Source organism: Gopherus evgoodei, chromosome 4, assembly GCF_007399415.2.
Source record: "Gopherus evgoodei ecotype Sinaloan lineage chromosome 4, rGopEvg1_v1.p, whole genome shotgun sequence".
Classification (NCBI taxonomy): domain Eukaryota; kingdom Metazoa; phylum Chordata; order Testudines; family Testudinidae; genus Gopherus; species Gopherus evgoodei.
In genome coordinates this window covers 118,637,563-118,664,988 of record NC_044325.1, presented here as the reverse complement: position 1 = coordinate 118,664,988, position 27,426 = coordinate 118,637,563, and the positions used below count along the sequence as shown (strand labels likewise).

At 42.3% G+C, this 27,426-nt stretch overlaps 1 protein-coding gene across 1 annotated transcript in view; it reads left to right on the top strand.

Annotated features, from left to right (window-relative positions):
* LOC115651191 (sodium/hydrogen exchanger 10-like) overlaps positions 1-26,675 on the top strand; it is a 354,344-nt gene extending 327,669 nt beyond the window's left edge. The window contains 4 exon segments of the mRNA XM_030562150.1: positions 12,573-12,743; positions 15,790-15,927; positions 21,176-21,361; positions 23,971-26,675. Of these exon segments, the coding sequence (XP_030418010.1) occupies positions 12,573-12,743; positions 15,790-15,927; positions 21,176-21,361; positions 23,971-24,162 (687 nt within the window). The 3' untranslated portion in view covers positions 24,163-26,675.
* Positions 26,676-27,426: the final 751 nt, after the last annotated feature.

Genomic DNA, 27,426 nt, shown 5'->3' with positions numbered 1-27,426 from the left:
ACCCCCGATCTCAAGAGGGAGCTAGGAGGGGCCGGACTCGACGGACCTTTTGGGCCCGGAGTCGACAGCAGCCCTGCAGGCGGCGCCGCAGCCAAGGTAGGTGCCGGGCGCTCCACTCGAGCCTGCCGAGATGGTGTTGCAGACGTCGAGGGTCTTGGATCGGGTCCCAGATCGGGTCCCGGTGCCGGGGATGGATGGTGCCGGGGAGTCTTGCTGGTGCCGGCGTGGTCCGGTGCCGGAGTAGAGATGGCCGGTTGTGCTGCCGGTACCGGAGTCAGTGCCGCTTCCATTAGGAGAGCACGGAGTCTTTGATCCCTCTCCTTCTTTGTGCGAGGCTTAAAGGCCTTGCAGATACGACACTTCTCAGTGATGTGCGATTCCCCCAGGCACTTGAGGCACGCGTCGTGGGGATCGCTAGTCGGCATCGGCTTCTTGCATGCCGAACACTGCTTAAAGCCCGGCGAACCAGGCATGAGCCCGGTGCCGGGAAGGGCAACTGCCCACCCCGCGAATAAGTTCTATAACTATATACAATAGACAACTAACTACTATACTACCTTAAACTGTTTTTGAAACTATTTACAACTACAACTACTAATACAGAGGAGAGCTAGGGACGTGGAGGACAGCAAGCCGCACTCCACAGTTCCAGCAACCGACACTGCGGTAAGAAGGAACTGAGGAGCGGGCGGGCCGGCAGGGGTATATATCAAGTGCCATAGTGGCGCCACTCTAGGGGGCGACCTGCCGGCCCACTGGAGTTGTTAGGGTAAAAAAGTTTCCGGCAAACGTGCATGCACGGCGCGTACACCTACCTGGAATGGATATGAGCAATCACTCGAAGAAGAACCACACCCCAGTCATCTCCCTGGATCCACCTGGTTCTTTCTTCAACCATCTCCATCCATACTGTTCAGCCTGGTCACGGGTCACCTTGGACAGCTTGGTGCTAGAGATAGCATCTCAGGGCTATACCCTGCAATGCTTTCAAATTTGCAGCGTGGCGCCTCCAGACTTAATCCATACAAATTCCACAAGATCGATCTCCTCATCTGTTGCCTTCTTTAAGGATGGCCATATCTCAGAGATCTGTAGAATGGCGACATGGGCATCAATCCACACTTTCGCAGAGCACTATGTGATCATCAGAGACTCTGCCTCTGATGTCATCTTTGACTCCACAGTACTGTCATCTTAAGTGACCCAACTCTGAAGTCCCAGCCCTCCAAAAGGGATACTGCTTGAGAGTCATCTACAGTGGAGCACCGATAAGGACACTACTCAAAGAAGTAGTTACTCACCCTGTGTAGTAACGATGGTTCTTCAAGATGTGTCCCCCCATGGGTGCTCCACAACCCACCCTCCTCCCCTCTACTTTGGAGTTCTCATTATGACTCTGGGTAGAGAAGGATCTGAGGACGGTTAGTCTGTGCGTGCTGGCTAGCCTCCTGGCGCAGAATGAGGAGAGTGCACACATATGGGCCCAATCTCCGATCAGCAGTGCAGGGACACAGACAACCTACAGTGGAGCACCCCTAGGGACACGCATCTTGAAGAACCATTGTTGCTGCACAAGATGACTAACTTCTTTTCTTCCAGTTTTACCCAAATTTCAGCTCATAAAAAGTGTACACTAACTGCCATCAACAATATGCATATCTTCAGCAATTATTAAACTAATAAAATACATATATGAAGTTCTAGTAAGATATAATCTTCAAACTAAAATGGTTATTTAAACTGCAGCCTGCAAAAGCGGCTAATTATACCTTTGTGAAGAACCAAATGACTCTAAAAATAATCAAGCTTCTCTTTCAAAACAACTCTTTTCCCAGCAGATATGCACTACATGAAAAGCAGAGGAACAATAAAGCAGATAGCTATGGGACTTATTCCCCTTCACAGGAGTAGCAGCTGGAGTACTATTAATCTCTCATCTAACCCACTGACACTTACTGATAGAAAATTTCATTTTATTTTAAAGTGTCATCTTCAGTGCCACTAAGTCTGTGATTAATATACAAACATCTATCTACTGTGAATTTAAGTCTTGCCCTTGATAGCTTTCTGAGAATGTATCTTGGGCACATTAGTTCTCTCTCCCTGCTTCTGCAGGGGCTCCTTCTGGAAATTTTGTCATGAGAACAAAACTTCTGGTTTAAGAGTTGATATTTCAAAGCGCTCTCAAAACCATATGCATACTCAAATTTTACTTTAGAAGTTATCAAGGAAAATAGCATTAATTAAATAGAGGGAAGATTCAGAATTAAGGTAATATGATCGTGCTGTGTGAGTGAAGAAACCAAATAGCTGTGATCATCCATGTAAGCATAATGGGTGACTGAATGTAATGCTGACAGAACCCAGTCGTTGACAGGCAGGATCTTAGTACACGAGCTTCTACAGCAGGGGTAGGCAACCTATGGCATGCATACTAAAGGTGGCACGCGAGCTGATTTTCAGTGGCACTCACACTGCCTGGGTCCTGGCCACCAGTTCACGGGACTCTGCATTTTAATTTAATTTTAAATGAAGCTTCTTAAACATTTTAAAAACCTTATTTACTTTACATACAACAATAGTTTAGTTATATATGATAGACTTATAGAAAGAGACCTTCTAAGAACGTTTAAATGTATTACTGGCACATGAAACCTTAAATTAGAGTGAATAAATGAAGACTCGGTACACCACTTCTGAAAGGTTGCTGACCCCTGCTCTACAGCTGGAGCTAAAAGCCACCTGGCTGTTAGTTAAGGCTGTAGAGCAGACTATTTTCTCTCTCTTCTAAGTGGTCTCAATGCCACTAGATGGGACAGAACACCACACCCAGGAGGTGTGTGGGTTACATGAGCATCAGGAAAAACTGACATTATAGAGAGACCTATTCAAAAGGCTGGCATTAGTTTGTCATTGACTAATATAGTGCCAGGATACTGTTGTCAGTCAAAAGAGTAACATATTCATCATGAAAATAAACACAGAAAACAAATTTTAGTCTACACAAACCAAGCGATCATTCCTTTCAACTTCACCTCTGTAGATCTTCAAGAGCCACAATTTTAGTCAGTGGATGTTCCTGGCAACAGAAGGCTTACAAGAAAATTCTGCAGAGTTATGATTGTGCAATGTGGGAATAACCTGAATAGGGTAGAATGTGGCCTCTATCATTCTGCTTAAATGACCACCAGGTTTAACCAGGGGTGGGGGAAAGCTAGAGTCAGGGTGTTTTTCCTTCATTTTAGTATTTCTAAAATTCCTCTTATAAAACAAACAGTTGGTGGCAAACACAGTCAAATTGAGACCCACTCTTTTTAAAAAAAAACGTTTAAGGATTTCTGAAATTTAAAAATTAATTTTAACACTCATGTAGCAATTTGATCGTGTCAATGTGATGGTGATCATCAAGCTGCCTCAAAGCATCAGCTCTTTTTCATATTCTGTCATATTTTTGAGTTATCACAATTGAACAATGACTTTTTGCACTTTAGAAATTAATTTATGAATAGTCTCTGAAAGTCATGTGGCTGTGTTCAGAAATGTCCTCCCCCTTCTCATGTGCAAATTTATGTTAAAAATAAATACCTATGACATAAATAAACAGATCTGTACTTCATGAGAGAGCATCAGATAAGTTCTAACTGCTTTTATATTTTTGCTCTAGAGACCCTTAGTCTCATTTTTGCTGTACATCTTCACAGGTTTTGTTTTTTTTTTTGCATTGCTACCCCCTAATGGTCATAATGTCTTGGCTTTAACTCTAATGCTGGTAATTTTGTCTCCCACTCTATACAGCTTGCAGATAAAAAGCACACAATAGCTTTTGTTCACTTTAGTAGAGAAAATAAAATAGTAGTAAAATAATACTAAAATTGCTGTCAGACTTTCATCACATAAATTTTCTTTTAGCTTGCTGAAGTCTTTTTTTCTCAGTTTTTCTGAATTCTAATAATAAAGAGGGTTATGATTAATTTGCGGATAGAGTAACCTTTTTCCAAATGCATCCTACTCAATAAATGAACAAGCTGCTTACAGTAATTAAAGTAATGTCATCCTGTGCTCAAATTGCTTGTGCTAATAAGGCTAATTGACAACAGCAAGCATTAACTGTGATTAGTCATATGCATCTAATATCATCACCAGTGCCTATAATTTTCTACATAGAGGGAATTTCACATCTGTTTAAAATCATTTGTCTGCTGTCTGCATTGGTGTTCTTTCTTATATTATTCTATAAAAGAGATTCTTCTAATCATCTACTGTACATAAGAGTTGGTCTTTTTCAAACGTGAAGTGCTAGATGTTGGAGAATAGCATACCACCTACTTTATTCTTAACCATATGTATTTATATTTAATTAATAAATTAATAATATAGTTTCCACTATATTGCATTAATCAAAAATCTCTTTATGCCAGTTCCCTATTCTACAGGATGTAGATTGCTTACAACAGAACGTTCCACTGATGGAATTAATCAACAGGAGGTATTTCATGGTAAAACAGATAGGCCAAAAAGTTCAGTTTTGTAGGAATTTGATTGGTATTTCTTTTTGATATCCAGAAAGAAATAAATACCTATTGGGGGATATATGTTCCAAGGTTTTACATGATTCCCAGTGTTAGTAAATGTTTTTTTCTGTAAGTGATACAATATTTATTTTAGAGTAGAAGCAAATGTCAGAAAAATATTATACAAAAATAGGTAACAATTAACTTTTAATTTGATAGATTTTATAAAATGATTTTTCACGAGAATAAAAAAATCTGTATATAAAATATAACAGTACATTTAAAAGAATAAAGGAGAACGTAACTAGTGAAAAATGTAAATTTTTTAAAATTGAGAAAATGTGTCCATAAACCTCCAGTGAGAGAAAATTCAAAGTATTAGACCCTTACACTTCAATCAGGACTGCACAGGAAGACCCCTACACGCACATGGAGCCCCATGAACTGAAAACAGTCTACATAGGGGTGCAAAGGTCTGCATTAGCAGATCTGATCAGGACCCAAAAATATGGAGTCAAAACAGAGAATGCACAAATTATGAATAGCTATCTGTATAGCAATGAAACCACATAGAATTGTAGGCCTGGAAGGGACCTCGAGAGATCATCTAGTCCAGTCCCCTGCACTTGTGGCAGGACTAAGTATTTTCTAGACCATCCTTGACAGGTGTTTGTCTAACCTGCTCTTAAAAATCTCCAATGATGGAGATTCCACAAGCCCCCTAGGCAATTTATTCCAATGCTTAACCACCCTGACAGGAAATTTTTCCTAATGTCCAACCTAAACCTCCCTTGCTGCAGTTTTAGCCCATTGCTTCTTGTCCTATCAGAGGTTAAGGAGAACAATTTTTTCAGCCTCCTCCTTGTAACAACCTTTTATGTACTTGAAAAGGTATGTCCCCTGTCAGATTTCTCTTCTCCAGACTAAACAAACCCATTTTTTTCAATCTTTCCTCATAGGTCATGTTTTCTAAACCTTTAATCACTTTTGCTGCTCTTCTCTGGACTTGCTCCAATCTGTCCACATCTTTCCTGAAATGTGGTGCCCAGAACTGGACACAATACTCCAGCTGAGGCCTAATCAGCACAGAGTAGAACAGAGAGATTACTTCTCATGTCTTGCTTACAACACTTCTGCTATTACATTCCAGAACTATGTTCACTTTTTTTGCAACAATGTTACACTGTTGACTCATATTTAGCTTGTGGTCCAGTATGACCCCCAGATCCCTTTCTGCCGTACTCCTTCCTAGGCAGTCATTTCCCATTTTGTATGTATGCAAGTGATTGTTCCTTCCTAAATGAAATTCAATAAGGACAAACGCAAATTACTCCATCTTATTTACTTCAGACCATTTCTCCAGTTCATTTTGAATTTTAATCCTATCCTCGAAAGCATTTGCAACCCCTCCCAGCTTGGTATCATCTGCAAACTTTATAAGTATACTCTCTATACCGTTATCTAAATCACTGATGAAGATATTGAATAGAACTGGACCCAGAACTGACCCCTACGGGGCCCCACTCGATATGCCCTTTCAGCATGACTGTGAACCACTGACAACTACTCTTTGGGAACGGTTTTCCAATGAGTTACACACCCACCTTATAGTAGCTCCATCTAGATTGGATTTCCCTAGTGTGTTTATGATGAAAACATCTAACTTGTCTAAAGAACGAGGAGTACTTGTGGAACCTTAGAGACTAACAAATCTATTTGGGCATAAGCTTTCATGGGCTAAAACCCACTTCGTCGGATGCATGCAGTGAAAAAATACAGTCGGAATATATATGTACACAGAGAAGATGAAAAAATGGGTGTTGTCATACCAGCTATAATGAGACTAAGGTGGGCTATTATGAGCAGGAGAAAAAAAAACTTTTGTAGTGATAATCAGGAGGGCCCATTTCTAACAGTTGACCAGAAGGTGAGAGTAACAGTAGGGGGGAAATTAGCATGGGGAAATAGTTTTTACTTTGTGTAATGACCCATCCACTCCCAGTCTTTATTCAATCCTAATTTAATGGTGTCCAGTTTGCAAATTAATTTCAATTCTGCAGCTTCTCGTTGGAGTCTGTTTTTGGAGTTTTTTTGTTGGAGAATTGCGATATTTAGGTCTGTAATTGGCAGAGGGGCATTGCTGGGACATGATGGCATATATCATATTGGTGGATGTGCAGGTGAATGAACCTCTGATGGTGTGACTGATGTGATTAGGTCCTATGATGGTGTCCCTTGAATAGATATGTGGACAGAGTTGGCAATGGGCTTTGTTGCAAGGATAGTACCTAACCCAGGAAATCTGTTTAAGGAGAAACTCAAGGACATTAGATCAACAACCAGGTCTTTGTAGATATCACAGTTTCCCCGAAGAAGCTACAGTGTTTCATCCTTCAGGTTTGAGACAACAATACTAAACCCATTTACACAGGTGGCGAGTTCTATTGGCCCATGGTACCTGAGCACCAAGAATATTCCTGGCCCGGGGTCCAGTTCCAGCACTGTTTGAGGCTGGGTCTCTCCCCTGGCCCCACCTTCCACCCCCGGGCACTCCCCCTCATGCATCCAGCAGGTGACTTAAATGGCCCTGTGGCCCCTGCCCACCACCGGCTGTGCAGCGGAGCTGAGCAGCTTCTGCCTGCTCGCTCCATATGGCTGCTGGCCCCTCTCTATGGCCCCTGGGCAGAGTGAGTCAGGTCTGTGTCTACACATGCTGCTCTCTCCCCAAGTGCCCCTGGGGCCAGTAGGAAGCTGTGGGGACAGTGCCTGGGGGTAGCAGCATGCAGGGGTCCCCAGCCCATCCTGCCTAGGAGCCCTAGGTAAGCACCACACCTCCCCACACACCCTATCCAAGGGCCTGCACCCCCCACTCCTTTCTCACACAGTCCCTCCTGCCCCCAAACTCCCTCCCAGAGCCTGCACCCCTTCTCTCACACAACCTCCCACCCCCAAACTTCCTCCACAAGCCTGCACCTCCTCCTCCTTCCCCAGCCTAAAGCCTGTATCCCTCTCCCTCCTGCACTCCCAGCCTGGAGCCTGCACCCAGAACCCAAACTCCATCACAGAGTCTGCACCCCAGACACCCTCCCCCACTCAGACTCCCTTCCAGAGACCAACCTCTCACCCCTACTGCACCAAACTCCCTCCCAGAGCCTGCATCCCTCCTGCACTCCAATCCCCTGCCCCAGCACAGGTCCTGCACCCCAGACCTCCTCTACCCCACCCAAACTTCCTCCCAGAGCCTTAGCCAAGTGGGGGGGCAGAGGGGAAGAACTCTGGGTGTTCTGGGCACCACCAAAATTTTTACAAACCTGTTGCGCCTGCCCACTTACCCTTAACAGAATAGGCAATTTCAATAACAGTCACAAACCAACAGAAGAGAAAGGCTTTTAGGCCATAGTCCACACACCAACCACTTGAAGCCACAGATTTGTTGGGATGTTCAGGAGTCCACATCCAATTGTGTCTACTGTGTACCCTTCCCTTAAGGTTGGAGATGACTTAGCAAATATTGGAGATCAGATCACATGTTTTTCTGACCCATTTATCTGTGGTTCTTAGAGATAATTTCTCTAGACTATGTACCATTTAATTTTCTTCACACTCTCTACTCAACTCATCTGCCTCTTTCCCTTTTCAGGGACTTTTCTCATGAGAATCTGTTAAGAGTTGAAGTTCAATCACTCCTCCAGCTGGGAGGGAAAAGGAAAAAGCTGCTGTGGAATTTCAGGGAAAATGTTTCTAGATATATCTTCATTTCTCACCCACCCCCAAAATAGAGGGTCTTGTCCAGTTCTGAATCTCAGGAAGTTCATCTCATTCATCAGAAAATTCAAATTCTGCATGAGCACCACACTACCATCTGTTGTGCCTTACCTTTCCTTTCATGACTGGTTTGGGGCACTTGAGGTAAGGGATACTTATTGGCATCAAATGTTCTTGCAGAAAGTATTTGCAGTTAATGATTGGACAAGATCACTACCAATACAAAGTTCTCCCATTAGGCTTTTCCATGGCACCTTGGGTATGCAAAATGCCTCTCTGAAGAAGCAGGGCATCCATGTCTACCTGTACTTAGACAATCACCTGAAAAGAGCATTGTTAAAAGGCAACTCTCTCAGAGGCCAAGCAAGTAACATGTAGGCTATTCCAAAGTTGGGGACTGAGCAACTGAGAAAAAAGTCTCACTCCACCTCCACCCAAAATATAAAACTTATTTGGGTAGTTCTGGAATCAACTTAAGGAAAGGTTTTCCTAATAGAAGAGAATACTTGTCTCAGCAAGTTCTATTCTTCCTCGATCTGATGGGACTCACCTCCATCAACAACCTGTGTAACCCTGATTTACAATGTTAAGAATGAGACCATTACAGCATTGGTTGGCAAGCCATTACAAACCCAATGTGGACAGCATACACATGAGATTCTACTGTTTAAAATGGTACTCATTCCTTTTACGGGTGGGCAACAAGAAGAAAATGTCATTCAAACCATCCAGCTCTATCTGCTATGGTAACCTCAGACACTTCCAGTCTTGGCTGGGGAGCATGATGTCAGGGGCTCAGGATTTATAGCCATTGAAACTTCTGGGAACAAAAGCTTCATGTAAATTATTTGGAACTAAGAGTAGTGAGCTGGGCCATTGAGGTTTTTCTTCTAAAATATTGAGTAGAGCAGGTGCTGACAGCAATGTTTTATTTGAACAAACAGAGGATATCCACTCAAGCCAATTCTACAAGAAAACCATGAAACATTCCGAGAGGTGCAAACCTCAGGAAAAAAAAAATAAATCTATCTCATAGCTATTCACCTAGAGAAAAAAGACCTACTGAGCATAAATCAGTAAGACCAACATGAGTAGTCTCTGAAATGCGTGAGTAGATGGGATTTTCTTCCCATAAGGTCATCCAAAGCTAGACCTGTTTGCCATGAAGCACATCACCAAATGCCAAAGGTATTTTTTAAGGGCAGAGATGGACAGTACACCTATATCAAACACATTTCTTCTTGAATGGGTATTAAAAAAAAAAAAAAGGCTTTATGCTTCCCCTCCCCCAACAGTTCATCTAAATTCCAGAGTCCTAAAGAAGATTCAACAGGCCCAAGCCATAAGTAATATTAATAGCCTACAGATGAACCTAGAAGCAATGATCCTCAGATCTACTTCAAACATCAAAGGGAACTTATGTGACTGTCCTCATCACTTAGAACTCCTCACACAAAAAAGGTCTCATCCAGCACGCAGACTCGTATTTGTTCCATCTCACAGCCTGGCCCTTCAGACCTTGTCTTCAGTAGAGTTGGACTGTTCAAAAGGTGTGCAAAAATACTCCTGAACTCCAGGAGACAATCCACATATTTCTGTTATACACGTAAAAGAAGAAGGTTCTCCTCATGAGCAGATAACAATATTATTCCATCCACAATTGAGCATATATTATATCTAAAATCCCAAGGCTTCTTCCTCTCTTCAGTTGGAGTACATCTGACAGCAATTTCTGCCCATCATGTTCCAGTAAACCAAAAGACTATTTAGCCACTCTGTGGTCAAAAGGATTTTAAAGGATCACATCAATACTTGACCTTCTATCAGAGAACAGATTCCTATTTGAGATCTTATTCTGGTACTCGCCCAATTAATAGGGACTCTTTTCAAGCCCTTGGGGAAATATTCCATATGTTCTCTATCCATCAAAACAGTTTTTAGTATAGCCATAACATCAGCTAAGGCCTGGTCTACACTGGGGGTGGGGAAAATCGATCTAAGATATGCAACTTCAGCTACAAGAATAGCGTAGCTGAAGTCAATGTATCTTAGATCAACTTAGGTTGACTTACTTCATGTCCTCATGGCGCAAGATTGATGGCCGCCGCTCCCCCATCAACTCCGCTTCCGCCTCTTACCCTGGTGGAGTTCCGGAGTCAACAGGGAGTCTAGACGAGATGCAATACATCGATCCCTGATAGATCGATCACTACCCACCGGATCGGTGGGTAGTGTAGGCATACCTAAAGAGTATGTGAGAGCTACGGGCCATGACCTTTCTTCACAGTGTTTCACAAAGATAAAGTTGTTTTTATGCCCTCAGTCTAAGTTTTTGCCTAAAGCAATAACTGACTTCCATGTGAACCAATCAGTTAACCTGTTGGTATTCTTGCTTAGACTTCTCTCTTATCTAGGTTAGGCTAGACTGCACACACAAGAGAAGAGCTTTTGCCTTCTGTTATCTCTAAAAAGGTCAAAAGAACACAGGAAAGATTCTAACTTGTTTGTAACATACAAATGCTAAGTTACCAAGCACAGCACCTTTTAAAATGGATCAGACTCTTCATGGAAGAATCTTATAAGAAAACCAACATGTCTTTGCTAGAGGGTCTTAGGTCTTGGACCAAGACAACATTTATGTGTTGCCTTGGACACATTCTGTTATAGAAATATATAGGATAGCCACTCTGAGTTCTCCATATACATTCACAAAACGTTGAGGCCAGGTCAAGGGCATAAAGTCTGATGCAGAGTTTGGCAAAGCAGTACTGGAATCACTGTTTAACTGCGTGCATCCGACGAAGTGGGTATTCACCCATGAAAGCTCATGCTCCAATACGTCTGAGTCTTTAAGGTGCCACAGGACTTTTTGCTGCTTTTACTGTTTAATTTTTCCTCATCTCATCTTTCTAGGAGAGGGTACTTCTTGCCAAACTTCTATGCGTGGGAATGTGCAGAGGCGACTTAAAGGAATGGAGATTTACCAGTAACTGAAGTTCTTTGAGATGGACTTTGCACATTCACACTCCCCCACTTACTTTCTGTTCTTCCTTGGAAGCCTAGTAACTTAACTGATTTTATGGAGGCAGTGGAAGGAACTCAGGAGGTTGGTGTGCTCCACCCATTTTTATACCTTCATTTTCTGAGCACTTGGAGCCTTATGGGAGGGGAGCTGAGTGCTCCTGTCATTGTTCCCTCCCCACTCTGAACTCTGGGATACAGATGTGGGGACATGAATGAAAGACCCCCAAGCTTATATTTCACAAGCTTGCGTTAAAAGCCTCCCCAGGGCACAAATTCGTCCTTGTCCTTGGACAGTATGCTGCCACCGCCAAGTGAGTTAGACAAAGACTCAGGAAAAGGACTTGGAGTTCTTGTTTCCCCAAAATATCATCCCAAGCCCCTTCACCCCCTTTCCTGTGGAGGCTTGAGAATAATATACCAGCCAAATAGATAACCAAGGTGAGCACAGACCAGATCCTTGGGTTTTTAGGACACTAAAAACCCAATCAGATTCTTAAAAAACAGAACTTTATTCTAAAGAAAAAAAAAAAGTAAAAGAAGGACCTCTGTAAAATCAGGATGGAAGGTAATTTTACAGGGTAATAAGATTTATAACAGAGGATTCCTCTCTAGGCAAAACTTTAAAGTACAAAAAAAACAGGAATAAACCTCCCTCTTAGCAGAGGGAAAATTCACAAGCTAAAATAAAAGATTAACACATTTCCTTCCTATTACTTACAATTTGTAATCCTAGATGCTTAGTTCAGGTATGGCTTTAGGAGATGTATATTCTCTGCCCTGGTTCCTTGCCGACCTGGAGAGAACAACAAAGAGACAAAACAAAAACCTTCCCCCACAGATTTAAAAGCATCTTCTACCCTCATTGGTCCTTTTGGTCAGGTGCCAACCAAGTTATTTGAGCTTCTTAACCCTTTACAAGTAAAGGAGGGATTTTATGCTACCGTTAGCTGTATGTTTATGACAGCTGTAATGGGCTTTTCTTTCTAAAGAATACCTCTGCAAATTGCAGAGTTAAAAAAGCTGATCTGCATTTTGATAACTCCAGAGGAAAATAAAAATTTAAGCAGACCTTTCAGATCATATTTTTCTGGACTTATGGACCAATGTAGGTGTCGGTCATATTCACTTATGTTTGGATTTCACTATTGGTGAAAGGTTATAATTAATAATTAATTTCTGGTTGATCTCTCTTCCTTTTGTTTAAATTGTATTACTTTTTTCATTTTGAGCTATGTATTTTTATTTGTCTTTTTTGTTTTAATTATGTAACAGCTTTGTGGTTCCAGTCCCTGCTATGGAGTTGCTAAAGATGTATATGAACCAAGAGATCCTAAATGGGTGCCATATACTGACTACCTGGTCAGTGGAGCAATAATAGGAGAGTTGAACTGCCTAACTAAGCAAGAAATGGAATATACTGTTACCCGTGAAACTGCTGTTCAGGTCAGTGAATGTAACTTTAAGCTTTATCTGTATCAGAATGCTCTTCTATCTAATAGATCAGAAATTTTTACAGTGCTATTTATAATAAAATGATTTAGACCAAAATAGCCCATAGCTCCCATTGACTTCCAACTTGGAAAATTTTGGCCCTAACTTTAAGAATTAAAGGCCAAAATGTTCTAACCTGGTTGCTTAAAATTAATCTCTTAAACAAAAGTGGCCCAATTTTCAGAAGCGCTGAGCCAGTGGTGTTGAAAAAGAGATCTCTTGTAGACTTGTTAACGTACACAGGAGAGGTGGTCTCTTCTCCTATGGACCTTGTGGGGTGTGTAGAATTAGACAGACAGACAATCTCATAGTGTCTAGCCAAGAAATTCCATATAATAGAATTTCTTTTTTCTCTCTCTTCTTACAAAACCACCTAGGAAATTAAATTTAATATATTAAGAGGAGGTCAAAATTAAACAATTAAGCATTCAGCATTTTGTACATACAATCTTAACTCTGCTTTATTTCTCAAATACTACTACTTTTTATAACTTTAGATACATACATGTAGCATCTTGCAGTACTGTGAACCAAGCTGCCTATGACAGAGTAATTTATATGATCATTTATTAAACCATTTTTAAATCACTGTACATATGTCTGACGAACTGGGTATTTACCCGTGAAAGCTTATACTCCAATACTTCTGCTAGTCTAGAAGGTGCCACAGGACTCTCTGTCACTTTTTACAGATCCAGACTAACATGGCTACCCCTCTGATACTGTACAGATTAAATATACAACATACAGTGGTAGTGAAAATTGCTGGCATGGATAGGTCAAAGCTAAGGGAAAGTTTCAGAAAGGACCCTGTGAAATCTTGTCCACAGAATGGTTTCTATGGAGGATACCATAATCTCCATCATGGACATGGTCATAAATATAAAGGGAAGGGTAACCACCTTTATGTATGCAGTAACATAAAATCCTTTCTGGCCAGAGGTACAGAATCTCTTTAACTGTTAGGGGTTAAGAAGCTCAAATAACCTAGTTGGCACCTGACCAAAAGGACCAGTAAAGAAAGAAGATACTTTCAAATCTTGGGGGGGGGGGGTGTTTATGCTCTGTTTGTTCCCTTTCTGGAGAGAGAGAGAGACCAAGCATGTAAACCGTCTCTTGAAAAGATACCCCAAAGAATACATCTAAAATTACAGAAATTGTAAGTTAATGCATTTCCTTGCCTTTGATTCTCTTTTGTTTTAGCTTGTGAATTTTCCCTGGGCTAAGAGGGAGTTCTATTCCTGTTTTTTGTAACTTTGAAACTAAGCCTGGAGGGGAATCCTCTGTTTTTTAAATCTTTATTTATCCTGTAAAAAGTTACCTTCCGTCCTGATTTTGCAGGTGTGATTCTTCTATTTATTAATAAAATTCTTCTTTTAAGAACTTGATTGATTTTCAGTGTCCTAAAAACCCAGGGGGTTGATCTGTTCTCACTTTGTAACCAATTGGTTAGTATATTATTCTCAAGCCTCCGCAGGAAAGGGGGTGAAGGGGCTTGGGGGCTTATTTTTGGGAAACAAGGACTCCAAATGGCCCTTTTCCCTGGATTTGTCTAAATCACTTCATGGTGGCACCAATACCATCCAAAGACAAGAAAAGGACTTGTACCTTGGGTAAGTTTTATCCTAAGCTGGTAGAAATAAGGTTAGGGGGTCTTTCATGCAGGTCCCCACATCTGTACCCCAGAGTAGGGAGGGAACCCTGAAAGACCTCTAAGGCTTTATCTGGGGTCTTTTGGAGTTACTGATTGTGTGTTTCTTCCTGTCTGAGGTAATCTACAGTAGTTAACACAGTTTGTGAATACCCCCAAATGGACACCAGGTCAAAGCATATTGACTTGTACTGGAAGTGGTATCCATTGTAGGCAAAATGAAACCATTTCCTATGTGCTGATACTAATGGTATACCTTCTTGAGGTGGATTAATGATATGAAGTGCCCTTGTGAGATAACTGCTAGAGTAAACTACATTGTTATGATTTCCCAATTCCTATATTGTCTACTGAATGAGTGAAATAAGTCAGCATAATGATATATACTAGCAGTGCCCCAAAACTGTACCATTTTCTGATTGAAAGGGTTATTTCAGATAAAGAGAAAATTTTGGTTATCATTGCTCAAGTGAAAGAGATAACAGCTACTGAAGCCTGTAAAGCCTCTGAGATAGCCTTATTGTTCTTGATAAAGAAAGTACGCCTTCCTCTATGTTGGTCATTTAGCAATAAGTCTTCCTCTATCAGGATGGCTATAGTCTTGGCAAATTATCAGCCATGAAAAGGGAGTCCAGGTCTCATCTGATGAATGTTGTAGAATTCTTTAGCCAGCCCTTCCAGCCACTAAAGTACAAATTGTTCTAGGCACTATACAAAAACTGATAGCTAATACTTTAAATTTTGCAAAGACATTTAGTTTAAGCTTAACATTAAAAAGGTCTTTGGAACCTAAGTGATTGAAAAAAGTCTCTAAGGTGCCACAAGTACTCCTGTTCTAACACATTTATTTGAGCATAAGCTTTCATGGGCTACAGCCCACTTCATCAGATGCAGTGATTGAAAACATTTATGACCTCATCTATAGCTAACAGCAATACAAATGTTGTGGTGTCACTTTTGTTGAAATTTCTCATTATCATCCTTCAAAGTAAACCAGGAACTGTCAGAGTTCTTATCTGAAATGGTTCCTCTCTGTTATTATCCATTTGTAAGGCATCCATTGCTGTAATGCCATATATAATAATGAAAAGCATAATTTTTGTTCCAACTGATTGCATTAACATATTATACATGATTTTATTAACTTATAATTATGTTTTATAGCACTACTAGTATTCTAGTGATCTAAAGACATGTACAGATCACAAGGAACCTGCCTTAAAAAAAGTGCACAGTTTGAATAATTAGTTTGACTAATTCAAAATATGTCTTTGTTTAAACATTTAAAAAGGGGAGGGGAAGAGATGTGCTGTTGTAGAAATTAATTTTATTGCAGTTTTATTTCAGACATGTTTTATTTCTATGGACAACTTGTTCGAAGCTTTTGATAAGTTTTTAGAATGCCCATCTTTGGAATATAAAATATGGTTAAAACTTGCTCTTGATATCACTATCAAAACTTTCAAGGAAAACCTTGCTTACCAGGTAAATCTACTGTAGCTGTAATAATGACAAATATATATTCGTTTGGAGTCCGATCCTGCTACACAGAGCATTCTGCAGGAAGGATCTTCTGCATGTCAGCCTGCCCCCTTTTGCACAGAAAGGGAGCTCCCCCATCTCATCAGACCCAGTGGAGGATTCTCTGGCGGTCCAGTGATCCACATAAAGAGTTTGTGGGCTTGACATTTTTCAGGGTTAGCTGAGCTGCCTGGGGTGAATCACTATGACCTGCTCACAGCAGAAGAGAATTTTGTCTGTGCTTGCCAGGGGAAACCCTTGCCCACTACCAGCTACTTGGCAAGACAAGTTTTGCTTGAGGCTCTACAAGCTGCACTCTTTTCCAATACAGGCTAGCAATTTGGATAACCCAGTTTGTTACACTCAAGTGCTTAGTACTTATATGCTAGAGACTCACCAAGTGCACCAATCCGCTGACTCGGAAGAAGCAGTGTACCCCACCCAGTTCATGAGTTTCATCTCAGTCTATAAATAAAAATCAAACTGATTTTTATTAACAGAACTTGAGATAGAAATTAAAAATAAAAGCAAATATAAGGGTTTAGAAACATAAGGTTACAGGTAAGATAAAAGACAATAAATATACACTATAGATTGCATTTTATAAGAAAATTGAGGAAATTCCAAAGGACTGCCAGCATGGTTCCAATATTTAAATAGGTAAATGAGATCATCTGGGGAATTATAGATGTATGTCAACCCTGAGTAAAATAATGGAATGGTTAATTTGGGACTGTATCAACAAAGAATTATATTTTTAGCTTTTAATTAAGGCCAGTCAGCATAGTTTCATGGAAGATTGCTTCCTGCTGTAGGTATTGACTCTGGAGTCCTGGAGCACCCATGGGGGAAAAAAGTGGTTGCTCAGCACCCACTGGTAGCCCTGTGGATCAGCTTCTCCCCCTTCCTCCAGTGTCTCCCACCCACTGGCAGGCATCGCCAATCAGCTCCTTCCCTATCAGCTGTTCAGCAGCATGCAGGAGGCAGGCTAGGGGTGGGAGCCTGGGGGAAGGGGCAGGGGGATCAAGCATTCCCTGGGAACTCAAGAAGTCAGTGCCTATGCTTCCCACCCCCTACTCAGATTACAAAGGCAGTGTGTTGACAAGGATTTCTCCAAGCCATTTGAGTTGGAGGGAATGATTAAAGGATTATAAAACATACCTTATATTGATAGACTCAAAGAGCTCACACTAATTTAACATACAGAAGGTTAAGGAGTGACTTGATTAAAGTAGCCACATGGGGAACAAAGGTTTAATAATGGGCTCAGATAACACAAGCCAATGGTTGGAAGTTAAAGCTAAACAAATTCAGACCAGAAATAAGATATTTTAACAGTGATTGTTATTAACCATTGGAACAATTTTCCAAGACTCATGGTAGATTCTTCATCACTGACCATTTTTAAAATCAAGATTAGAGGTTTTCCAAAAGATATGTTGAATTATTTTGAGGAAGGTCTGTGGCCTGTGTTATACAGGAAGTCTGACTAGTTGATTACAATGGTCCCTTCTGGCCTCAATAGCTATGAAGCTCTGACTTAATACAATGTGACATTTTGTTTAAAAGACTTGCATTAATGGGATACACATTAGATCAGTGGTTCTCAAACCTTTGTACTAGTGACCCCTTTCACATAGCAAGCCTCTAAGTGCAAACCTTCCCTGTAGCATGGCATAGACTCACCCCTGCAGCGCCTCCTGCTGGTCATCCTCAGGAATTAGCTCTTTGACAAAGGAGTGCCCTCTGCAGGCCTGGTGATCTGCTTGTCATTGGCCCCATGTCCTTCGCAGGACCCCAGTGCCCTTATCTCAGAATTCTGCCTCCTGCAGTACCCCACTGTCTTATTCTGGATTTCCCCACCCCAGGGGAACCCCCACCCCCTACCCCCACATCACCCCAGTCATGGGTACTGCTAGTCTCTGTTTAGCCCCCACACCCTGGAACAGGCTACAGTCTATCAGCCAATCATCACAGGCAACAAGAGGTTTGGACTGGCTACCTTTACCTACCCTCTGCAAGCCCACTACCGAGGAGACCTAGAACTAGGCCCTGCAGCCTATGGAGTTGCTAGCCTAGAGCTTCCCAGTTCCTATGGCCTTTCCACAGCCCTGCCTCCCTCTAAGTCCCCTAGGAGAATTCCCTAGCACCCAGGCCTATGTCCCTCTCAAGTCAGAGAGAGAGAGACACTGCTCCCTCTAGCTTCCCTGGCCTTCTGATAAGGCCCAACTGCTTTGTTTGGGGCATGGCCCCAGCTGCAGCTACTTCCTGCAATCAGCCACAGGTCTACTCCCTTGCCCAGCTGTAGCCCTCTGCAGGGCTTTTCCAACTCCTTCCAGGCTGAAGCAAGTGTTCACCCTGCTACACCCCCCCCTTACAAATTAAAAACACTTTTGATTTAGTTGGGGATTGGTCCTGCTTTGAGCAGGGGGTTGGACTAGATGACCTTCTGAGGTCCCTTCCAACCCTGATATTCTATAATTTAATATATTTAACACCACTATAAATGTTGGAGGCAAAGCAGGGTTTGGGGTAGAGGCTGACAGTTTGTGACCCCACCCCATGTCATAACCTTGCAACCCTCTGAGGGGTCCCAAGCCCCCCGATTTAGATTGAAAAGTGGCTCAGCTCTCAGTTGCAAATGGGGAGATATCAGTGGGGTTCCCTCCAGGGATCAGTTCTCAGTTGAATGATATTTAATGTTTGTATCAACCATGATAATGATATAAACATCTTGCTGGTAAAGTTTGTGGATAAACAGATTAGTGGGGTAGTAAAGGGAAGACAGGTTTCTGTTTCAGATCATTTTGTATCAACTGGTTAAATGGTCACAGTCCAACCAAATGCATTTTAATACAGCCAACTACAAGGTAATACATCTGGGAGCCAAGAACAGATTATTCCTGTAGAACAGGAAAGCAGTGACTCCGAGAAGAATTTAGGGGTGATTATAGGTAATTGCATCAATGAGAGCTCTCAGTGCATTGCTGTGGCAAGGAGGGCCAATGTGATTGTTGGATGCATATGAGGGGAATATCAGGTGGAAGGATATGAGCTTGTCTTTGTGCACAGCATTGATAAAACCACTACTAGAATACTGCGTCCAGTTCCAATGTCCACACTTCAAGAAGGATGTGGAAATACTGGACAGAGTTTAAAGGAGAATGAGAAATAGGATCTAGGGGCTAGGAAAAAAACCTTATAATGTGAGGTTTAGGGAGCTCAACTTATCAAAGAATAGGTTGAGAGTGAGACTACTCGATCATTGTATATGGATACTTACACACGGAAAAGCTATCTGATAGTGAGGGGCTCTTCAACCTGGCTGACAAAGGCATAACACAAGATTCAACAGTTGGAAGGTGAACAAATTCAGCCTTGAAATAAGATGTAGTTTCCTAGCTGTGAAGGTAATTAACCATTGGACTAGCTTACCAGGAAGGTGATGGGCTCACTATTGCTTGAAGTCTTTAAGACAATATTAGATATCCTTTTAAAAGATGTGCTTTAATTCAGTTGCTGGGAGAAATTTTATGCAAGGTGGGGGAGCTGGAAGGGAGGGGAGGGGAGTATGAGGAGGTTGGGGTGGATGGTAATAGTCATCCTGTCTTGCCTTGGAATCTGTGAATCTGAGAGTCCCCTTGTTCATTTATGTTCTTTGTGGGCCACAGGGAGAATGGGTTTGCCTGGATTGCCCTCAATATACTCATAATGATTGCAGGTCTGTATTAAGGTAATGAATATTAAAATCTTGTTCTTCAGCTGTTGCCTACAGGGGTCAGGAAGAAATTATATTGCAGAGCAGGGAGTCGGGGTAGGTAGGCTATTTTCCACCTTCCTCTGAAACATCAGGGATTGGCTACAGCTGGAGATGGGACACCAGATAAGGGTGGACCTGTCCTATGAGGTGATACAGAGAATCCTTTTTCTAGATGCCTGGCTGGTGTGTCCCCTTCATATGCTCAGAGTCAGTCATATTGCTAGCTAGATTTGGGGCTATGGCAGAATTTCCCTTAGTCAGAGCATGTGATTTGCTTCACCTCCTGGGAGTAGCTGGGTTCATCCTGCCTAATCAATTCCCGGCTGTTGCACAAGCTTTTGGCATTGGTGACAGCTTAGTCTCTGCTGTTCTCTGCCAGCAGACACAATTTAATCTCCTGAGGACTGAAATGTTTTAGTCTAATTAAAAGTCTTTGGGCACACTATGAGTGAAAATCTATCATGTTATACAGAAGGTTGGATGAGATGATCTAATGGTTCCTTCTGGCATTAAACCCTTTGAAATTATGATTTCTTACTTTTCTGCACTGTTTGTAGAATGAATGGAATAAGCCTTCTAGCATCTGGCTAGAAGGTTACGGTTTTGGGGGGGGGGGGTGTGTGCATGTGCCTGCACAGAGGCCTCAGCAGGTTAGAAAGCCAGTGGACCTTCCTCCAAAAAAAGACACCACCAGAAAGATTTGAAAGGGGAGTTACCAAGGAAAGCTATTTCCTGGCTTTTCTGTAAGAAGGGGATTAGACTAAGAGGAGGATTGGAGTATGTAGGGATGGAGAACAATGAAGGTTGGTGGGATTGCCCTAAATTTGGATAGTTCAGATAGAAATGTGACTTCTGGATATTTATCCAGCCATGCTGAGACCATTTTTGCTATATGGGGATCAGTACACTATCTGCTTGTATAAAAAACATGCAGAGAGAGGCTAGCTTCCTCTGCATGCTGCTGTGTGCGTTTTTTGGAGAACCCTACTCTCAGTGCCTCTGGTAAAGCTACCACTAATACCCAGATGGAAATTAGGAGCCTAAATACCTTTGAGGTTCTGTGCCTGATAGCCTGCAGCAAGACTGGGTTGAATCAAAATTTTTAGCTCTAGGTAAACATTATGTATTCCTTCCAGATCAAGTTTCAGATGCAGAGTAAAAGAAAAAGTAAAACTTTCAAACTGTAAGGCAGGAAAATTATTGTGTCACTGTTGCTAGCTCTTCCTTAGGTTATAGGAGAATCGCTATTTGTGTGTACTGACAAACTGATTATCCGACAAGATTCCTTTCTCAAAAAATATATCTATGTAGCTAAAATAATTACATATTTTGATTTTCCTCCTATAATTTATTTTGCACAAATCCACTGTTTCAAAAATGTACAGTACAAGGCTTTTTATGTTATATTATGTATGGAAAAAATAATACATCTTACATGGCTTCTAATTGCAGGATTGGTCATATAAGATGTGTACAAAGTTGCCTAATGTTTATGTGATGGATGTACCAACCCACAGCAAATGGGATATTTATGATGGAACTATGGATGATGTTATTCTTGTACATGGAAGTGTACAAGATTGTCAACTACTGCAACCTTACTTTGCACCCTGTATTTTACCTAAAACTTGCCATCAGGTAAGAAGAATTATTGTTATAAAAAGTCTACAATATGGAAAAAAAAAGTGACATCCTCAGAACTCTCTCTCCTCTACAAACTAATCATCAGAGCACCAAAAACAACAGGAGTGTTACAAGATGCTTTCAGATTCTTAGAAAATAATGAGAGACTTCTCCTTTCAAGTAGAAAACATAATGTAAAGCATAGATATTTAATCAGGATCTTATCTGAATGTCTTGTATTGCCATAGCTGAGCTTTTGTTTGGGTTCATTCCAACTCTGTTTGGAGACCAAACTCTTTTTATATGAGCGATTTACAAACTAAAATTTCAAATTAATCAAAACATAAAATTGAGGAAACTGATGCCCATGCTACAGTGAAAACACTAATGCAACTTTAACTCTAGTGCTCCTGCTCTACCATACTTACTTAATAATTGTGATGCAATGTGTAAAATTCCAAACAAAAACACTAAATTTTGTAACAGTTAAGATAGCTGGCAGGCACAACCAACTCAAACATAAAAAACCCTATGAAATCCAGTGATATCAAACACACTATACAGCAAGTGCAGGTCTTCATCTGGTCTCATGCAGTATTCATGTATATCATCCACAGCAAATGGTCAACCAAAATGTCATTGTTATCTTACAATTTTAAATTTTACTCCTTTATCTACAGCCACAACCTTGTTTTAAAAACCATTGATTCACACAATTAAGGATTTTCATGATCACAGCTCTACTTTTAATGTTATTTTTTTAACTTTGGCTTTTAATGTCTTTCAGCATGATATTTATTCATTAATTAAAGTTTGTCTTTTTGCAAGGATAGAATTTGCAGAAACTGGACAACCAAGAGTAAAATATTCTTGTGTGCTTGGTTACTGATCATTTCAAACTTGTTGCCGCCAATGAAGAAAATTGTTTGGCTTTTTGTGTCTTACTCTTGCTGACTACAGGGGGCAATAGTTAAAATAGTTTTGATTGGGTGCTTGTTTATACACATAATCGATTATGAATGTGAAGATTGTGCTTTTTATAAATGGTTAATCCGCTATGTAGTCTGTGATAGCATTTGTTGTATTTGAGCACAATATAAATATTGCACTGGGATCCCACTGGATTTTTTTAAGTGCTACACTATGCAATTATGAATATAAAGATGCATCCATCAAGTTACATTAAAGTTTAATTTAAAAATTCACTTAGAAAATATTTATTTCAAGTTTATAAAATTAATTTTATTTATAAAAATATTTTAAACTATACAATATATATTTACTATTTAAATACTTGCCTTTAAATGCTAATATTTAGATGTCACAAGTATCAACACTGAAAAATAATTTGTTTCTAAAGTGGATACTATACAATAGTCCAGGAACTGTTCTAGGATTGTTTGTTCTGATTAATTCTTTCACTGTGTTTTTAACCATCATAATATTTAACACCAGTGGTTTGTTTTCTTCTCATTTGAATATTTTAATTTGTTTTTTTAAAAACAGATTGTGATATAAAATCTGCCACCTTTTTATTCTGAACATTTTAAAATCTTATTCCTGTTTTGGTTTTACTGTCAATTTAATTGTTGTATATTGTGGCTCATATTTCTTTGGTATGTGCTTTCAATCTTAACTTCATATAGAGAAAGAAAAAAAATCCCCTACGAAAAACTGATTGCATGCACAGTAGGACACACTGTAGAACCTAAAATCTTCAGAGGTGGGCACATGAGCCAAAACACTTTGCAGGGCATTAAGACCTGAGGAACATTGTGGCACTGAAGAACTCTGCATAACACTCGATGCTTGGCTCCCCAGCCTGGAAACCTTTCCATGTCTGCTTCCTACTACTCCCCAGCCTCCCTTTCTTCCCCACATGCCATGCCTTGATTACTACTCCTTCTGGACTTTTAATGTTCACAGGACCTATAGCAGACCTTAGTGAGTCAGCAGGAACTACGTCAGCTCCTACAGCCTTTAAAGTCTACATGGACTTAGGAGGAAGGATTGAGATATGGAACCTGGAAGAGCTACGAAGTATGTGGCAGGTGACTCAGGCAAGAAAACTGTATGCCCAGGAGGGTTGCAGGATGCGGTGGAACCAAGGAAAACTTGCAGAATTTAGGAGCTCAGCAGGCATGCTGAGCTAAGGGCAGGGAAGAAATCTTGAGGAACTTTCTATACCTGTTGGATTACATGAAGTTTACAAGCTTAAATATATAGCTCTGGGTTTGAAGCTGCTGGAGGAATCAGTGTTTAAGAGTTAACTATACTTTGATGAGACTGTGTGCATGAGATGTTTAATGGTTATACTATAGTTTATGGTTTAAAACTAGATCTGACAAAGGGACAGAAGAAGGGGTGAATTTCAGATGGTTTCAAACATGGATTGGGTCACTAGTAAAAATAAATCAGGTAGACTTGAGTCTAGCTCTTTATGCCTCAGACATGCGAAGTCCAACATATAATCTGACAAAATGCAGTATGATAAGCAGTATGCATTACAGAAAGGATGAGAACAGGTTCCTGCAAGACAGAAGTGAGGTATTGAATGGGTTTTGGAAGGAGTATTATAGTGGTGTGGTTTCCTATGCTAAGTTTTGGTTCTGGCAATATTTTAGGTACAAGGAACTGCTGCAGTAACACAACTGCTAATTGTACGAACTACTACCACTACGAAGAGGAAGAGTAGTAGAAGATGCAGTAATGTATGTCAATATCACTCATCTGGTCGGAGACAGGGTGAGGAAGAATGTCTCTCTCATATGCATGTAATTCTTAAAAAAATGTGTAAAAAAATGCATGGTATTTAGCACTTAATTATCTAGAATAGTTGAGGCTACATTAGGTAACATACCAAAACAAACCATTTTCAAGAGGCATCTAGATGGAAAAAGAATTAAGTAACTATAACTCCCTCTCACCCCACCTGCTTCAGTCAATTGCGAGGACTTTCTGAACAGTTTAGTCTGTTCCAGGTAGAAAGCCAGAGCCCGTCTCTCATCCAGCGTGTGGAAGCGGCGCTCCTCACTGGATGAATGGAGCTTGGGGCAGAGGACCAGCAGAAAAATGTCCTGACCAATGTGATAGGCGGAGACCACCTTTGGGAGGAACGAGGGGTGTGGGTGGAGCTTGACCATACCCTTATGAAACGCCATGTACGGGGGCTCGGAGGTCAGGGCCCTGAGCTCCAAGACCTGCCTAGCTGAAGTGATCATGACCAGGAGCACATGACTAGCAGCTCCAACAGGGGCCCCATGAGATGGGCCAAAATCAAGTTTAGGTCCCACTGGGGGCCTAACATACGGGAAGAGACGATCCAAACCCTTAAGGAATCTGCCAGTCATAGCATGGGAGAATACTGTGTGGCCCTGCACCAGTGGATGGAAGGTCAATATGGCCACCAGGTACATCTTGACTGACAAGGGTGCCAGGTCCTGGACTTTAAGGTGAAAGAGGTAGTCCAGGATAAACTGGATTGGGGCAGCCACCAGGGAAATGCCCTACTCATCGGCATATCTGGAAAACCGAGACCACTTTGCCAAATAGGCTTGGTGCGTGGAGGGCTGCCTGCTTTCTAAGAGGACACGTTGAACCCCTTCTGAGCACGTCCTTTCCTCCCTACCTAACCATTGAGCAGCCGCACTGTGAGGTGGAGTGCCACTAGGTTGGGGGTGGAGTAAGCGGCCCTGATCCTGGGAGAGCAGGTCCAGGCAGGATGGCAACTGCCGGGCCCAGGAGGGTCCTGTACCAATGCTGTCTGGTCCATGATGGGGAAATCAGAAGGATCTGGGCCTTGTCTGTCTCTCTTTTCCAGGACCTTGCTGATCAGCGGGAACAGAGGAAAGGCATAGAGAAACTGGCCTGACCAGGACAGGAGGAAGGCATTGGAGACAGTGCTCTGTGCCAGCTCCCACAGGCGCAGAACCAGAGACAGCAATGGTTCTGCCGAGTTGCAAACAGGTCCACCTGGGGAGTTCCCCACACTTGGAAAAGTCTGTGCACCACCTCTGGGTGGAGGGACCACTTGTGCTGAGAAGAGAATATCCTACTCAAGTGATCCGCCAGCGCATTCTGGGGACCCGGCCGATAGAAGGCCTATAGGCAGATGTCATGGGCCATACAATAGTCTCTCAGCCTGAGGGCTTCATGGCAGAAGATCTGGCCCCGCCTTGCCTGTTGATGTAGAACACTAAGGCCGTGTTGTCTATGAGAACCCTGACCACTTGGCCCTCCAGATGCGAGCGGAAGGCCATGCACGCCAGTTGTGCTGCCCTGAGCTCCTTGACGTTTATATGGAGGGTCAGATCCCAAGTGGACCACAGACTTTAGGTCTGAATGTCCCCACATGGGCCCCCCATCCCAGATCTGACACATCTGACACAAGCTCCAGGGCCTGTCCCTGAACAGGACCCCTTGGAGCATGTTTCTCAGGAAGGACTACCACCCTAGGAAGGTGATCACTGGTTCAGGTATCGTGAGGACTTTGTCCATCCTGTCTCTGGCCTGAGAGAACTCCGAGGCCAACCAGAGCTGGAGGGGCCTCATCCTGAGTCTGGCGTGATGGACCACATACGTGCATGCTGACATATGACCCAAGAACTGGAGGCACGCTTTGGCTGTTGTCACCAGAAACCTTGCGACCGTGGCAATGAGCACCTTCAGGGAGTCGAACCTTTCTGGTAGGAGGGAGGCTCTGGCCAACAAGGCATTCAGGGCCACGCTGATAAACTCTATGCGTTGAACTGGGACTAGTGTGGATTTGATGTTTACCAACAGGCCCAAAATGGTGCACGTGGACAGGAGCACCATATAATCCCCCACCTGCAACCGGGAGGTGCTCTTGACCAACCAATCTCCAGATACGGGAAGATCTGGACCCCCCAGTGCCTGAGGTAGGCCGCCACCACAGACATACATTTCATGAATATCCTGGGGGCAGTGGACAGGCCAAATGGGAGGACCGTAAATTGATAGCGCTCATACCCCTGAGGTCAGCTGTGGCCACTCTGGGAGGAAAGCACACAGCCGATTGGAGAAGGGAAGCTTTATTGGGGGTGGATCCCTGATGAGAACTGTCAGGGTGCCCCCAGGTGTCCCATGAAAACCGCCTTTTCCCCACCTGCTTGCCCTTGGAGTATCGAAGCTGGCAGAAAGGGCGAGACTGCCTCTGTAGGCATGTCTTATAGTCCCATGACTTCTTAGAAGCAGTCTCATATTTTGGGTTGGTGGCCTGAGTGGGAGTCTGCTGCAGCTTGAACTTAGTTTTGGCTGAAATCTGGAGACCTAGAGTCGGGAGAGTCATGTGGGAGTCTGTAAAAGCAGCAAAGAATCCTGTGGCATGTTATAGACTAACAGACGTTTTGGGGCATGAGCTTTCGTGGGTGAATACCCACTTCGTCGGATGCATGTAATGGAAATTTCCAGGGGCAGGTATATATATGCAGGCATAATCTCTAGCTTGCCTGCATATATATACCTGCCCCTGGAAATTTCCACTACATGCATCCGACGAAGTGGGTATTCACCCACGAAAGCTCATGCTCCAAAACGTCTGTTAGTCCATAAGGTGCCACAGGATTCTTTGCTGCTTTTACAGATCCAGACTAACACGGCTATCCCTCTGATATGTGGGAGTCTGTCAGGCCATGCAGCTTTGTATCCACTTGTTCTGCAAACAGAGCTTTGCTGTCAAACGGGAGGTTCTCGCTGGACAGTCCAGAGGGCTGGAGCCACGACGCCCTTCTCATGGACACTGCTGAGGCCATGGACCATGTGGCTATGACCGCTGCATCTGAAGCTGCCTGCAAGGTTGCCTTGGCAGCCGCTGTACCCTCCTCCACCAGCGCTTTGAACTCCTTCCTGTCACGCTCCTGGAAGGAGTCCTCAAACTTGGACAGGGGATCCCACAGATTGAACTCATACCGGTACAGGAGAGCCTAGTGGTTCACAACCCATAACTGGAAGCTCGAGGATAAATAAATTTTCCTTCCCAAAGAGTACAGCCTCCACGAATCTATTTTTCGAAGCAGGGGCTGGTTGGCCCCGTCGCTGTAGTTGACCAACTCAACCACCAG